The sequence below is a fragment of the Manacus vitellinus genome, unplaced genomic scaffold (genome assembly GCF_001715985.3).
Source record: "Manacus vitellinus isolate BGI_N305 unplaced genomic scaffold, ASM171598v3 scaffold_5_pilon, whole genome shotgun sequence".
Taxonomy (NCBI): Eukaryota; Metazoa; Chordata; class Aves; order Passeriformes; family Pipridae; genus Manacus; species Manacus vitellinus.
In genome coordinates this window covers 22,850,691-22,865,372 of record NW_021940682.1, presented here as the reverse complement: position 1 = coordinate 22,865,372, position 14,682 = coordinate 22,850,691, and the positions used below count along the sequence as shown (strand labels likewise).

At 37.0% G+C, this 14,682-nt stretch overlaps 1 protein-coding gene across 1 annotated transcript in view; it reads right to left on the bottom strand.

Annotated features, from left to right (window-relative positions):
* EEA1 (early endosome antigen 1) overlaps positions 1-14,682 on the bottom strand; it is a 61,387-nt gene that overhangs the window by 29,496 nt on the left and 17,209 nt on the right. Inside the window, exons 5-12 of the mRNA XM_025895926.2 lie at positions 13,281-13,335; positions 13,078-13,143; positions 12,213-12,252; positions 11,307-11,414; positions 11,101-11,222; positions 9,242-9,397; positions 4,762-4,878; positions 1,000-1,338 (exon numbers count right to left, since the gene is read on the bottom strand). Coding sequence (XP_025751711.2) covers positions 1,000-1,338; positions 4,762-4,878; positions 9,242-9,397; positions 11,101-11,222; positions 11,307-11,414; positions 12,213-12,252; positions 13,078-13,143; positions 13,281-13,335 — 1,003 coding nt within the window. The remainder of the gene's footprint in view (positions 1-999; positions 1,339-4,761; positions 4,879-9,241; positions 9,398-11,100; positions 11,223-11,306; positions 11,415-12,212; positions 12,253-13,077; positions 13,144-13,280; positions 13,336-14,682) is intronic.

Sequence of the window (14,682 nt, the reverse complement as noted above, 5' to 3'; positions counted from 1 at the left end):
CTAGTAAAAAAGACTCACTTTTCTCAAACTTCCTATAGAGTAGTAAATTACTACTAGAAATGAAACTGTTACTGTACCCGAATTTTATTTTCTCATAACCTTAATTCATTATTGCTTCAGTTACCCTTCTCAACCAGAATAACTAACCTTGCTGCCTTCTTAGAATTTGTCTGTTACCATATCTGTCATGCAAACTCAGTATCCTGGGTTGCCCTCCCTCTCATTTGACAATACTTCATCTATTTCAGGGAATGCATCAACCAAAAAAGACGAGTGGAAAAGCTGTAGTATGAAAGAAGAGTTCATTTAACACTCTAAGACAAGAAGAGTGAACAAAAAACCCTGTCTCAGAAGAGCTAAAGCCTTCTTCCATTAATGTAAAAAAAAAAAGTCAAATCAAAACATGAGAAATAAGTTACAAAGTTTATGCTCATTCAACCTTAAAATTTTTAAAATCAAAATCATATAGTTTTAAGAGTTCCAGATAGAACAGAATTAGTAAGATATTTCCCTTTCAGGGGAATTATACTACAGATGACATTAGCCTTCCCAGACAAAAAAGTGCTGAAAGGTGATTATAACTGTGAATCTTCCTGAGTTTGACTATGACACAGGGGCTACAACTATCCTCTCATTTTCCTCCTGAGAAGAATCTGGACCTCCTAAAAAGATTCAGACACAATATCAAACAAATACCAAAGAATTTCTCCACTCTTATTACAGCCTCTTCTTTTTGCCTGTTCTTTTCTTTACTTCTCTAAAGGGAAGAGGCAGTTGTATTTCATTTTCTGTAATGTTAGAAAGAACATTTTATATTTATTAAAATACCAGCTAGCTTTATATTTATTCAAATACAAGTAGTGGTTAATTACTCTCCTTAAAATAAGGAAATGCAAATGCGTGTGCTTAAGAAAAATGTAGGTAGTTTAAAAAAACCCTGATGGGATGGCTTAAGGAATCATTTGAATAGGATGGTCTAGGAGGCTTAGGGAACATTACCTGACTGAGCTCACTTTGGAGTTGCAGGCCATGTTGCTCTTTTTCCTCCCTCTGCTGCTGGAGCTGTTTACATTCTGCCTTGAGATGTTGGTACTTTGTCTCTACTTCGGACAACTCTTCTTTAAGTTTTTGGCTTGCTTCTCCCTTCTCACCTAGCTCTGCCTGTAATCTCTGTACCGAGGCTTCAGATGCAGACAGCTTTGCCTGAAGCTGTTGGCAGTCAAGGTCCTTCTGGTGAAAACTTGCCTGCACGTTCTTCTTACTCACAGATACTTCATTGTGTTTTTCTTCTAACTGGGTGTAGTCCTGTTCTTTCTTCAGCAGCTTCTCAGTCAGACTCTATGAAGAGAAGAGAGTTACACAGCAATTCAAGTACAATTCTGCTTGCAGCTATTCAATGCACTGTTCAAATTTCTTTTTAAGTATTGATGCTGAACAGTGAAGAACTTGCGCAAAAACATTATTAAATAAATATTGACCTCTATATTGTATTACACAAGTTATTTCTGGAGACCACACAGCACACAGTTTCAACTGGAAATAGTGTTTTTCATACTCTCACGTAAATTCACTTCCTCTAACTGAGAACACCACTCAAACTATTTCTGTATCCTGAAGACTAATTTGCTTTCCCTGAATGTTCAAATTAAGGTTATTACAACTGGATTTTCTTGGGTAAAAGCTGAAATAGTACACACAACATTTTTAAAGGCTGGTGTTCTTCTTGAAGTTTCAGTGACTACTATATTCTCCAGTTCTCCTTCAATTAAAATATAGAAAAATAAAGAACAATTCTAGCATGTCAGCCTGAAAAAAATGCAAACGCTGAGGTCAGTCTTATGTATCAATACTTTGAACAGTTCTCCAGCTTTGGAATAACACTGTTCCAAAGATAAAACAGTTAGTGCTGCAATTCTAGCTATGCTGGGCATCTTAAAAGCACACTTCTGCACAGTATACAGGCACAAACTCTGTTTTGCCAGAAAAAAAAAAGTGTAAAATATTTAAGTAAGTGAAACAGTTTTGTTCCTTACATATTTCAAGAAATTGTAATGATATTGGTTGTTATAAATCATACACAGACACTTCTATTTTACAATCAAGATAAAAGAATTTATTTTAAAAAAGTTAGAAAACAAGCCATCTTGCAAGAGACAACTCTATCAGTCCAGCAAACTATGTAAGAAGAAATATAATTACTGCCCTATGGTCATAAAAGAAAAACAAACAAACAAACAAACAAAAAAACCAAACCAAAACAAACAAAAAATCAAAACAAACAAAAAACCACCAAAAAACCCATCATGACTTTCTAAAGCATACAACTTAGAAAAAAAGTCTGGCTATTGAATTCCAGCCCTGAAGAAGTTTATTTTGAAATTTTCTTGAAAAATAAGACTTGTTGCAAGGTAAGCAATTTTTATATATGCATACCTAAAAATGCAGGGATAGAGCACAAAAAATCATACAGATTTCATCCATCTTTACCCTCCTGAAGACAGTGGCAAGGCTTCCACTGCTTTTAAAATATATTTCACACTCAGAACATAAAATAAAGCTGCAATTCCCTTTTTGATTAAAGAGAAATGACCAGGCAGGATTATTAACATCTGTAGTGAGTAGTGTTCCTGAAATACCAACACATCACAGAACCTTATTCATCACAGCTGGGTAAATTAGAGTTAAGGTAAGCACACACAAGCCACCTCTCTTCCCTGAGCATTGATTTCCACAGAAAAGAAACAGGGAATGACAGTATATTACAGCACTCAACAAAGAATCCTGAGCCTTCAAAGCTCACAAGATACAAGGGAAACACCACACTGATCCCTTCTTTTATAAATGGTCCTTAGAAAATTACACATAATACATGTTAGTAGTCAGAGTGGCCAGGCATCAAAGAACAAACTCTGTGACCACTGACCGGATTTCAAAATAGTTACATCAACAGGTTAGAAACTATGTAAACTGTGCATTTTTCCCTGTAAATTACGCATCACAATCATTCCAAAAAGAAAAAAAACACATCAAAACCAAAAACCACCAAATCAAAAAAGCAACCATGCAATGGGTTTAGAATTACAGCAAGTCATATACTTCAGGCATTATGCTGGTTTTACACATTAGGTCTCTTCCGGGCTACAGGCCCTTACTGGCCTCTGCAAGGCAAGCCAAGCTCCATAATTACAGTGCTTTAAAAATGAAGAAAAGGGAGTTCTTGGTGTCAGAGAACTGCTCTTATATACTTGTCACCTGTTCTTCTCAGTATAGCTCCTGAAAATATCAGAAAAAGCTTGCTTGCTTGAGGTTGTACATGAGCTTGATAAACTCTGCGCCAACACACAGAAATATCTTCCCACATTGCAATTGGATTATAAATGGATGTATATATCAAATATATTATATTCTATCTATTGTACATATATTCTATCCTGAATTAATGTCTCCTCCTTCCTCCCTGACAGCTTCTTTAAGGATGTCAAACTGTTCAAAGCGGAAGCAATTTCTGTTATTGGAAGCTAATATTACCTTTTCCGATTCTAGGTACAACTCCTCCAGGGTCAAGATTCCTTAGCTAGCACATCATTCTTATGGATACCATCTTTCAAAAAACTGCATAAAGAGATAGCTGTAAACTGCTTTGAGTCACTGAATCTGAAAAGAGGAAAAGTAGCTCACTAACACTTCTCTTTCTATTCCTGAAGTGGTGTTTGTCATTAACCTGACATAGCAGAGGACTCTCTCTTAAAGGGTGATTATCTTATGCATCAATCTGTTTCACTCCACATTGCTAATGAAATAGCAATATACTCAGGAAAGGGTTCTATACTGTATAGCAATAATTCTGCCAAAAGCTTGATTCATTGTTGCTGGTCTGTGGAAAATTACAGCATGACAATTCTCCTCAGCTCAGTTCCACCCCTCATTTAGTGAGCCAAACAAAGAGTCATCCTACTAAAGGCAGTTTCATTCACCAAATTTTAATTGCATCTTCTTATATTCTTTGCAAACATTGCTTTAATATTAGATTACATTAAATACAGTCTGTTTGTCCCTGTCCTTTTCTGTTTTCCAAGACCGAAAAGGTTGCTGGTAAATACATGTATGTAATGTGTTCATACATAATGTTACACATCCATGCAACAAAAAGGAGCATACATCTTTGTCCTTGCCTTCTTTCCTCCCTTACCTTTATTACCCCAGAATACATGACTTACAAATGCAGATACAAAATTCAGCAAGCTCAAAGAGCTCTGATAACAATTCTCAAGAAATATTTATTAGCTAAGAAGTTTCTGGAGTTTATTTCCATTTTCTACCACTTATGACTCTGATAAATGGCCAGAAAAACATGACATGAGTACGGCCTAAAAGTTAAGACACTGGAAAACCAATAAAGAGAGCTCAAAACATCTTTCAAATTATGATTTTTAGGCAAATGTATTTCACAGGGCACTACTTTTATCTTTTAATGTGTGAGATGGCAACACAGCTTAATGATATGTAAGCATAAACTGCAGCAATTAGAAATCTGCAATCATAACAACCCAAAGGACTTCAGTTGTAGCATATGAAGACCATTAAAATATAGCACTTGCTTGCACGTTATGGTATTCCTCATGTTAAGCAAAACAGAAAAGGAATTCTCGACTTCTACAACATCATGAAGCAAAGTTAGTCTTCAGCGCTTCCCAAGACAACGTGTGATGTGTTTCCATTTTAATGTGAGCTGACAAGCATAGGAAATAATAGCATTCTCACCTGGTTTTTCTGTTCTAGCTCTTTGACTGAACTTTGAAGTTTTTGCAGCTCCTGAACATACACGGCCACCTCTTGAGGTCCTTTGGCAAGTTCAGCTCTTAACTGGTTAATGGTAGCCTGAACAGACAAACAGAAAAATCCACATTTAAAACAAAGCTTTGCATGCATAATCCAACAAAAGCAAGATGTGTGGTAGCACACAGCTATACAGCTTCCTGTATACAAATAAACAGCTTAAGAAAAAAGTCACCTGTAAACTAATCTCAGAGCACCATCAGCTATAGAAGTAGCACTGAGCATAATTTCCCAGTTGAGATTCATTCGAATCATTTCCCATTTCAGAAGACAAAAACCTGATCTAGTCCAATAGCAAATGCCAGGTTGAGCTCAAAACTGATGAAAATTGTAACAGATTATCCATTTGTCATTATCACAGTTCCAGCTCAAGGTGAAACTTCTCCAAGTTATTGCAGTTACTAGGTCAAAATCTTGGCCACCCTGGTAAGGGTAATGTACTGGAAAAGGCACTAGAAGCAAGTTTGACATTTGATGCAAACATGGTGTGTGACTTCTGGACAGATCAACACTGCAGGTCAGCATAATCAGAGGAACAATACTATGCCATTAAACAGGACTAGTACAAAACAGAATATATCAATGACTGCACAGTATTTGAATATAGTAATGGAAGAAAACAAGAAAAGTATTTTAGGGTGTGGCTGCCCTAAAGCATGCTGTGTATTAGTGCATTCATTTCAAATACACTATATAATAGTGACCTTTTTAAATAAGTTTTTCTGCCTATTGTTCTTGTAACCACAGATTTCACCACAAATACGGAATTCAAGAATGAACTAAAGCAGAACAGAAGACAACACAAATACTATTTACAACCTTCTTACAGAAAAAGGAACACCAAAGAGAACATATGAACACATTATATGACTACATATAGTTATTGACTTTCTGTAATGCTGTGATTTACAAAGCTGTTTCGTAACAGAGATGTTAGTTAAAACACACCCTAGGATCTGTCTTTGTCAGATAAATATTCCAGGATGTTATCAAAAAACAGAGTATGGATATTTCATACCAAGAGAATATAATTCAGAAAACGTGCAGAAGCTTATGAAGGACATCACTGCAGCCTTTCCAACTAGAATCATAATTTATATGCATAAAGATTCATTTCTCTTTCACAATTCATTAAGTCCATCCCACATTCCATTCTTAACACGGGAATACATCCTGGATAAATATTCATTCCTGATATTGTCTTGTTGATGTGTCTGTATGATTAATGAACCAATAAAAAAATCAGGAATGCTTCTGTTTAACAATGTCCTGAAACTATCTTGATACAACAGAAATCTGTGACAAGAATAAAATGCTTTCCAAAGAAATTTACCTTAAATTTAAGTGTCTGCATTAGAAAGCAGAAAAAATAAAATGGCTTATGAAAGATGGAAATAAGCAGTCACAAAAGCTGTTAGTAGACACACTTCTTCAACTTTATTTTAAAATATTCAGGTGTTTCTAATGTCTTTGCTTAGGGGAGGGGGGGCTGGAAACCAACAAGAAGAAATCAGTGCCTGCCCCTCCTCTTCCCCTCACAAGGACTGCAATGTCTCCCCTCACTCTCCTCTTCTCCAGGCTGAATAGACCAAGTGGCCTCAGCCGCTCCTCATACGGCTTCCCCTCAAGGCCTTTCACCATCTTCACTGACCTCCTTTGGACACTCTCTAAGAGCTTAATATCTTTCTTACATTGCAATGCCCAAAACTGCACACAATATTCAAGGTGAGGCCGCCCCAGTGCAGAACAGAACGGGACAATCCCCTCCCTTAACCGGCTGGCGATGCTTTGCCTGGTGCCCCCCAGGACACAGTTGGCCATCCTGGCTGCCAGGGCACTGCTGACTCAGATTCAACTTGCTGTTGACCAGGACCCCAAGGTCCCTTTCCATGGTACTGCTTTCCAGCATCTCATTCCCCAGTCTGTATGTACATCCAGGGTTGCCCCATCCCAGGTGTAGAATCCAGCACTTCCCCTTGTTGAATTTCATATGGTGATTGCCCAGTCCTCTAATTTGTCGAGGTCTCTCTGCAGGGCCTCCCTGCCTTTGAGGGAGTCAATAGCTCCTCCCAGTTTTGTATTGCCTCCAAACCTGCTTAGTAACCATTGCAGTCTGGCATCCAAGTCATTTATGAAGATGATGAAGAGCACTGGGAACAAGATGGAGCCCTGTGGAACCCCACTAGTGACAGGTTGCCAGTCTGATGTCACCCCCATTCACTACTACCCTCTGTGCTCGACCCATGAGACAATTGCTCCCCCACATGATGTGTTCCCCCAGCTGTGTGCCGGACATTTTAAGAAGAGTAGAAAAGTTTTCACTACTATGACTTCGAGTAATTTTTATTTTCTTAAAAAGTCTAACCTATCACTTCACATCGACATTTATTTTGAACATGTCTTAGGCTATTGTCACCATATGCTGAAATTAAGCAGACAATAACACTTCTGAGAAGAACCAGACTGCCACTGCTTACCATGCTATGTCACACAGCAACTTGGTCTTCTCTGGTTCACCCTACATTCTGATGATACTACACAGCTATATGATACTATCATAACTACTGCAATGTAGTTTGTAAGCCTTCCATACATCTAAGACTTCTTATATGATACATCATAATAGCTAGGGGCATCACACAGCCTTCTCCCCCATCTGCTGTTACACTTCCAGGGGACTGAAAAAGCCTTTTTGTCTTTTTTCGTGTTAAAGGCTGCACTTGATAGCTACATTTTAAAATGGCTGTTTATGTCAAAACTTAAACATACCTAATTTGGGGGAACAGGAGTAATTCATGCTTCTGTGAAAATGCTTTTAAGATGAAAGGTTTTTGTTATGCCCATGTCACTGTCATTTTGTCTTCACATGAAAACTAAATATCCAAAACTACAAAAAGACTAAAAAGACAGTATTCTGAAATGAAACTTGAATTCTGCAGCATAGTTGTGGGATCTCACAGTTAAAACCAAATTACAGTTATGCAGCAACTTACATGACCACATACTACATTATATTCATAATGCCAACTTGATATTCCTTTTCACATCTGATGAAGCGCTTGGCATACATAATTTTAACTTGAAAACAATGGTAGATTCATGTTTAGTACAATACTGTACATATTGTACATACTGTATTGTACATACTGTGCAAACTGTATAATTCCTGTAGCTAAACATACCTGTTGAGGAAAGAGACAGAAAGAGTTTGGAATAATACCCAGTAATATTTCTCTAAAGCTCTACAGTGCAAATGAAGAAATAGAAAGTTAAAACTTCAGTTCCGAAATCTAGGGCACATGAAAGCCCAGAATAAAGTACGTCAGAAATTCTTCATATCCACAAATCTCAACAGGACAGAGAATACTAGGAGTCCTAGAGAAACCCTAGGCATTCCTGCACGTAAGCTGGAGAATTTTGCAAGGACCCCATTTTAAAAGGGACCACAGCTCTGCACTGACAAGTTTTGCTGGCATTGCTGCATTGGTAGGGGACAACAAAAGAGCTAGGGGGCAAAATTAAAAAGTCTCAAACACAGCTGACAGTCTTCTGTGAAGATTTTAACACTGTCAAGTCATCCACCAGTAAAACTGTATCAACCAACCCACCAGTGAGGTGCAACAACACCTAGCAAGAGAGGTATGGATTTAGCAACTCCTAAATAGAATAAATTATAGGTTAGATAAAAGCCTTTTTTGTGATACTGTATGTTTATTAGGATTTCTTGACATTACGTCTGTCAGAGAGGCAGGCGGGGGTATATGTGCATACAACAAATTTTTCCCTTACACACAAAAATATTCCTCCATTAATTAATAGGTGTAAAAAGGCCTCCCCTCTGAAAGGAAAAACAAGGAAAAAAGAATGAAAATCAGTTTACAATTTCCATTGAGATGTTTAAATCTTCTATAAGTTCAAGAATTACATACGTCCTATAAGCATATTGAAATTATCATCCATCTTGTGTTAATCTTTTTTTAATGTATTTTAACAGTCTCGCATCCATTTGCAGGCACATCAACTCAAACATTAACCAAACCCACCATTTTCAGTAACAACTGCTTTTATCCACATGTAGCTCAGTAAGAGAAACAAGCCTTTGAATCACACAGGTATTGTTCTATTTCTCTCTCCCTGTAGAAAGAACACAGTTCCACTGGGTTTTTTTCCACTGCTATTGGGATCTCGTAATAACATTTTATGCCAAAAAAAGGTTTTGCAATAAAAAGCATGAGGGGTTTTTGGAGATTAAATATTGACAGAATTATGCAATTTACTGTCTATTTGATAAATGAGAAGATTCAATTAAGAAAAAGAGTTTTTCATAATGATTAAGCAATATATTCCATTTTCATATGATAATCATGACAAAGCTAGAACACACATCTTTAGGTATGATTATTACCTCAGAGTTAGCCTGCTCTGCCTGCAAGTGCTTGCACTCATCTTTCAGTTTTTCAGATTCTCTTTCACGTTCCAGAGTCATTCTATCCATCAGCGTCTGAACTTGTACCAGCTCCTTTTTCAGAACTGCCACATCTTCCACACCAGGCCTTTGTAGCTGAAAAGTTGAATAGCAGTGAGCAACATAATGTTGGCAGACATGCTTCCAGTGTCAATCTAATTTCTAAAAATCTATCAAATCATCAATTTACAGACAAGATGACATACACAGTATTACAGCTAGGCTGAGGAAAAAAAAAAAAGAAAAAAAAAGAGATAAGAAACCCCTCCCAGAACAAAACCACAGAGAAGTACTTATCACTCCCAAAGGAAACAGGACTTAAGAGCTGTTTTTCCGTTTTTGCCTGCTAAACTTTGAACTTTTTGATTGATTTCAACCAAATCTGACAAATAGAAAAATGTCCCAAAGATTAAATTTCTGTAATTTTTATGTATGTAGATGGTTAGATACAGGATACTGCCTCATCTTTCAGAACTGTTTCAGAAAATCACAAGAACAGAAAACAAAAAGGCAGCCGAAGGAAATGTCTTGAAGATACCATCAGATATGCCTCATACCAAACCCACAGGTAAAATCTATTGGTAATCACATCTAAAGCACCATAACATCCCTCAACATGAAGCGCTATGGAGGGAAAGGAGACAGAAGGCAACTATGAGCACTGAAGAAAGCAGAGAAAAGGAGTGCTGGTATCTCTAGAAGAGAAAAGGTACAGGAAAAGGATAAGAATGCAGAAGGAAAAGGGAAGACAAGAAACAACTGAACAGAGAGGAATGGAGAGGTCCAGCATCTGGGAACGGCCAAGAAGTCCTTCAGGGTACTCAGTTACAGGAAAGAAGGGTATAAACAAGTCCTACTGTTCTCCAGAGTCTAAGCAGTAGCTTAGTGGGTGAAACTAGGAACTTCCTTTCACTACTTGTTTAGAAGTGGCCCAACTTGCTGAGTCACTGGGATTGCTCCCTGGAGCCATGGCTGTATATAAAAGTCAACAGGAGCCAAAATCCTACAATACACACACATCGGTACTATCAGCCAAGCACAAGAGGGACAAGATTAACATAGGCATGATGATGACAGCTGCCAGTCTTTCAGCCACCATGTCACAAAACACCTCTCTGAGCACTTCTTACAAATGCAACTGTCCAAGGACAGCCAAAGCATAACCTCATGGAAAAAGGGTGATCTAAAGATTTGGAAGTCAGCAATAGTGTGCTCCAAGTACAGGTCTGCACAGCACACCTATATGTGTAATACCCTGCAAAAATGCTAAACAGTAGAGCATCACGGTCTTAAGTTGTGCCAGGGGAGGTTTCGGTTGGATATTAGGAAGAAATATTTTACAGAGAGAGTAATCAGACACTGGAATAGGCTGCCCAGGGAGGTGGTGGATTCACCATCCCTGGAGGTTTTTAAGATGAGACTGGGTGTGCTACTTAGTGCCATGGTCTAGTAACCATAGTGGTGTTGGATCAAGGGTTGGACTTGATGATCTCAGAGGTCTTTTCCAACCCATTTGATTCTATGATTCCATGATTCTATGACTGGACAAGCAGACTATAATATAATGAAGGGTAAATTCTAAAATATGACAGAAAAAACATAGTTTCTTACTAGAAAAACACTGAAAATGTAGATCAGTGAAACAGATCAGAAACAATGGTGTTTCGAACTTTTTCAGACCACAAGCAGACACATCCTAGTACAACAGAGTTTGACTGCTTTAAAACTGTGTTTACAAGCATTTAAGTATACCCCTCCCTTGACTTGAAAATAAAAAAAAATTAATATGATGTGAATACCAGCTCTGTCTTTAAGTCTTCCACTGTACTTCTCTCTTTCTGAAGTTCTTGTCTCAGGTTTGTCACTTTCTGTTCTGCACCTTCCCGAAGGCTGATTTCTTCATCATACTTTGATTTAAGATCTAGTAAGAAGGAAGTTGAATAAAATCCCTTGCACAAGTTTCACAAGTAAAGAAAAGAATCAGATCTCATATTAATGTACTTACCCACAATTTCAGTGGCCAGTTGTGCCGCCTTTTGCTCAAATAAGTCTTTCATTTGCTTAATGTTAAAATTTTCTACTTGGATCTCTTCTAGTTGCCGTTCTAATGATTCTATTTCCATAAAAAGAACAGTATTATTTTCTAGAAGAGCTAGGACAATACAGTTCCTCATGCCCATGACTAACCACAACAGGTAAATACATAATCCAAAATCCCTTAACATCCAATCAATTTAGCAAAGTGAACAACTTTACTGAAGTTAAATATCTACAAGCATGATGCTGGAACCTGTCACTAGTTGAGTGCTCTGCAGGATTAAGTACATATTGGTTTTCACTGGTCACAAACAGCCCTTCAGATCACTGCAACATGCTGCTGAATTCCAAGCCCTGAATTGTGATTAAAAGTTTTAATCAATATCAGTCAAATAGTTTATGTACACATAGGGAAAACGTTATTCTATGAGTACCCCGTGGAGAAAAACGTAGAGCAAAAATTAGTGGTCTGCAAAATAAAAACAAATTTAATTGTTTTCTTTGATAGCAATGAGTAAGAAAAACACTAAACAAAACCACTCCTGACAAATGCTATGGTTTAAATATCTGATTGCTTGAATATATAGTGATTAAAAAGCTTTTCAAAATTACTCATGAGTACTGCTGTCAGAGTCAGAAGAACTCATGCCTTGCTTTTAGAAATTTCAAACCCTGAGTCTCTGGAACATTTCCCCAGACTACTGCTTAAGATAGACAGCTCTTGATAGCTCTTACAATGAACTTTTTTATTGCTGGTAATTGTACCATTACAGCTTTCTAGCTCTTTAATGTACCAAAAGTGCTATTATACCTAAGCTACAACAAAAGAAATTCCAAAACAGTGCAGAAGTTAATATAATAAAATGTTAGCCACCTGTGGATGTAGCTGTTGTCAATCCATCAGACTTAGAATCCTTAAGAAAACAGAATAAATGCACCATTAGACAGTAAGAACAAAAACTACTACTTCCAAATTCATCCAGTTTTTGGAAAAGACATGGAAAGCACTTCTGTGCTCAAATACTGCACAGTATAAAAATACCTGATTTTAAACAATTATATCTAGAAGACTGGAAAAGACTTTTCATTTCATATATCACTACACTATTAAGGTTTCCACTTGCAAAATTCCAGTAACAATCCCCTCCCCCTCCCTTTCCTCATTATAGAAATCTGCCCTAAAAATAGAGGTTACAGATATCTTTAAGTACATTCTGAGAAGGCATTCAGTCAGAAAGCAATTTCTGAGCTTTGTAACTATCCAGTATCTAAATAGTTCATAGTAATAAAAGAAGCGAGAGCTTCCTTTAGGGCACAACAGACCACAATTTGTCTTGCCTTGTTTATTGAGCTCATCTGGATACCTATAAAATCCCACTGCTGTTTTCCAAAAGTTCTTACAAGAAAGACTTCACTGCCCTTTCTCATAAACGACAAAACACCACATTCAATTTATTTTATTTAATAATCTAAGTTCTCAATAAGCCTAACAGAAGGAGAAGTCTGAACTGAATTTGTAGTGAGTAGCATGGAGGAATCATTACCTATTCTGACTTTGTTCTTCACATTTATAAATACAGTTACATTGTGGAGAGATAACTAGCTTTGTTTTACCAAGAACATGTCAATATTTAAATTACAGAACTAACTAAATCAGGCCACGTGCCTTACAAAAATGGTATTAATCTTCAATGTCAATGCTGATGATAAACCTGCTTCAAGTATTTTAAAGCAATTACTTGCTGCCGCTGCCCCTGCAATTTCTCTAGTTCTTTCTTCAGCTCTTCTGAATACCACCTCTCCTCCTGGGGGGGAATATAACAACAAAAAAAACAAAAAAAAGAAGATGGGAAGAGAGAACTATAAATTTGGTTGCTTAGGACAGTGGAACACTTTTCAATTTGAAACAAAGAACCAAGTGCAAGTAAAATACATTTCCAACCTTCAGCGAAGCTTGCAAGTCTTGGACTTCTTGTCGGAGCAGTGATACTTCATCTCTGAATAAATATATCCACAGAGTGGAGAAAATGAATACAAAGTGGTTATATTTTGTCAATTACATACAGGTTATAATGTTTGTTAAGTAACTGGACTGATAGCCATGTACCACCTAAATATAACTTACATAATTATGAATAGGTATTTTTAGATTTTTTTGAAACTTGGAACAAACCAGATTAATATCACTTTGCATATCACTTGAAAAATGCTAAACATATTAACTGGATAAAGATACAAAAAAGATCTCACGAAAACAGAATGTAAATCTAAATCAGTGCATCAGTTCAGCCACATGAGTTCAGAGTAACAAAGCTGTGCATTGGAACATTTAACTGTTTTGCATGCCTCTTTACAAAAAGGACAGATTTATTCTCCTTTACTTCCCATATCATGTAAAGAAATATTGGTAAGTGACAGTGTGCTATCTTACCCCTTCTAAAATATGCAGTTATGTAATTTTTCATCCACATGGCAATTTGGTATGCCCAGCAGACACATTTATTTAATGGTCTGAATATTTAAAGCCCAAGAAATTTAAATTCTCATATTTCATACTCAAGCCTCCAGTCAAGATCCATGGCTACAACTGTTACTAATTGATTCACACAGTACCCTTCAAAATCACAAGTCTCCTTACAGAATTGCACAACGATACATACAAGGATAATGTTGCATTACTGAGATACAGCCACTCCAAATCCAGAATACAAGTGCCATTAATATAATGGAAAAATACTCTTTCCTATTTTTTGCACAGTGGCAACACACAGAATATGTTGGTGCCAGTGCCAACAAATTCTCTCAGTTTTATATCACACAATTTTATTGCTGCTGTGTTGCATTACCCCTCCTCCACAGATGTTCTTTTGAGTTATCTCATACTTAGGAGGAAAAAAACACCAAAAGCAAGCTATTTCTTAGCTAAACTGGTAACAAATATATTCAATCCACATTAGCCTATTAACAGCAAGTCAGGATCATCAAATAGCAAGTGAAATGCATGCATTTGAACCAGTAGAGCAACAACTCCAAGGCAGACCAATTTTAACAACAAAACACAGGAGATTGGGAGATTTATTTTTTCCAGAAGAAAATTTTGTTATGTACACATTATTCTGCCAGTGTGATACATTCACTAGAGGTTTACGAATACAACTTTACTGACGCAGGTGTAGCTGTAATCCAAAACCCATACACTGGTTGTGGGTGGAGAAGAGGGAGCAGCTTTCTCACCAGTACGAGTAAGTGAATCAGATAATATTCATATCTAAGATTATAAATAGCGTCTCAGGCAGGTGAAACAGTTAACTATATCGAAATCTTTGAATATATACCAGAACTGC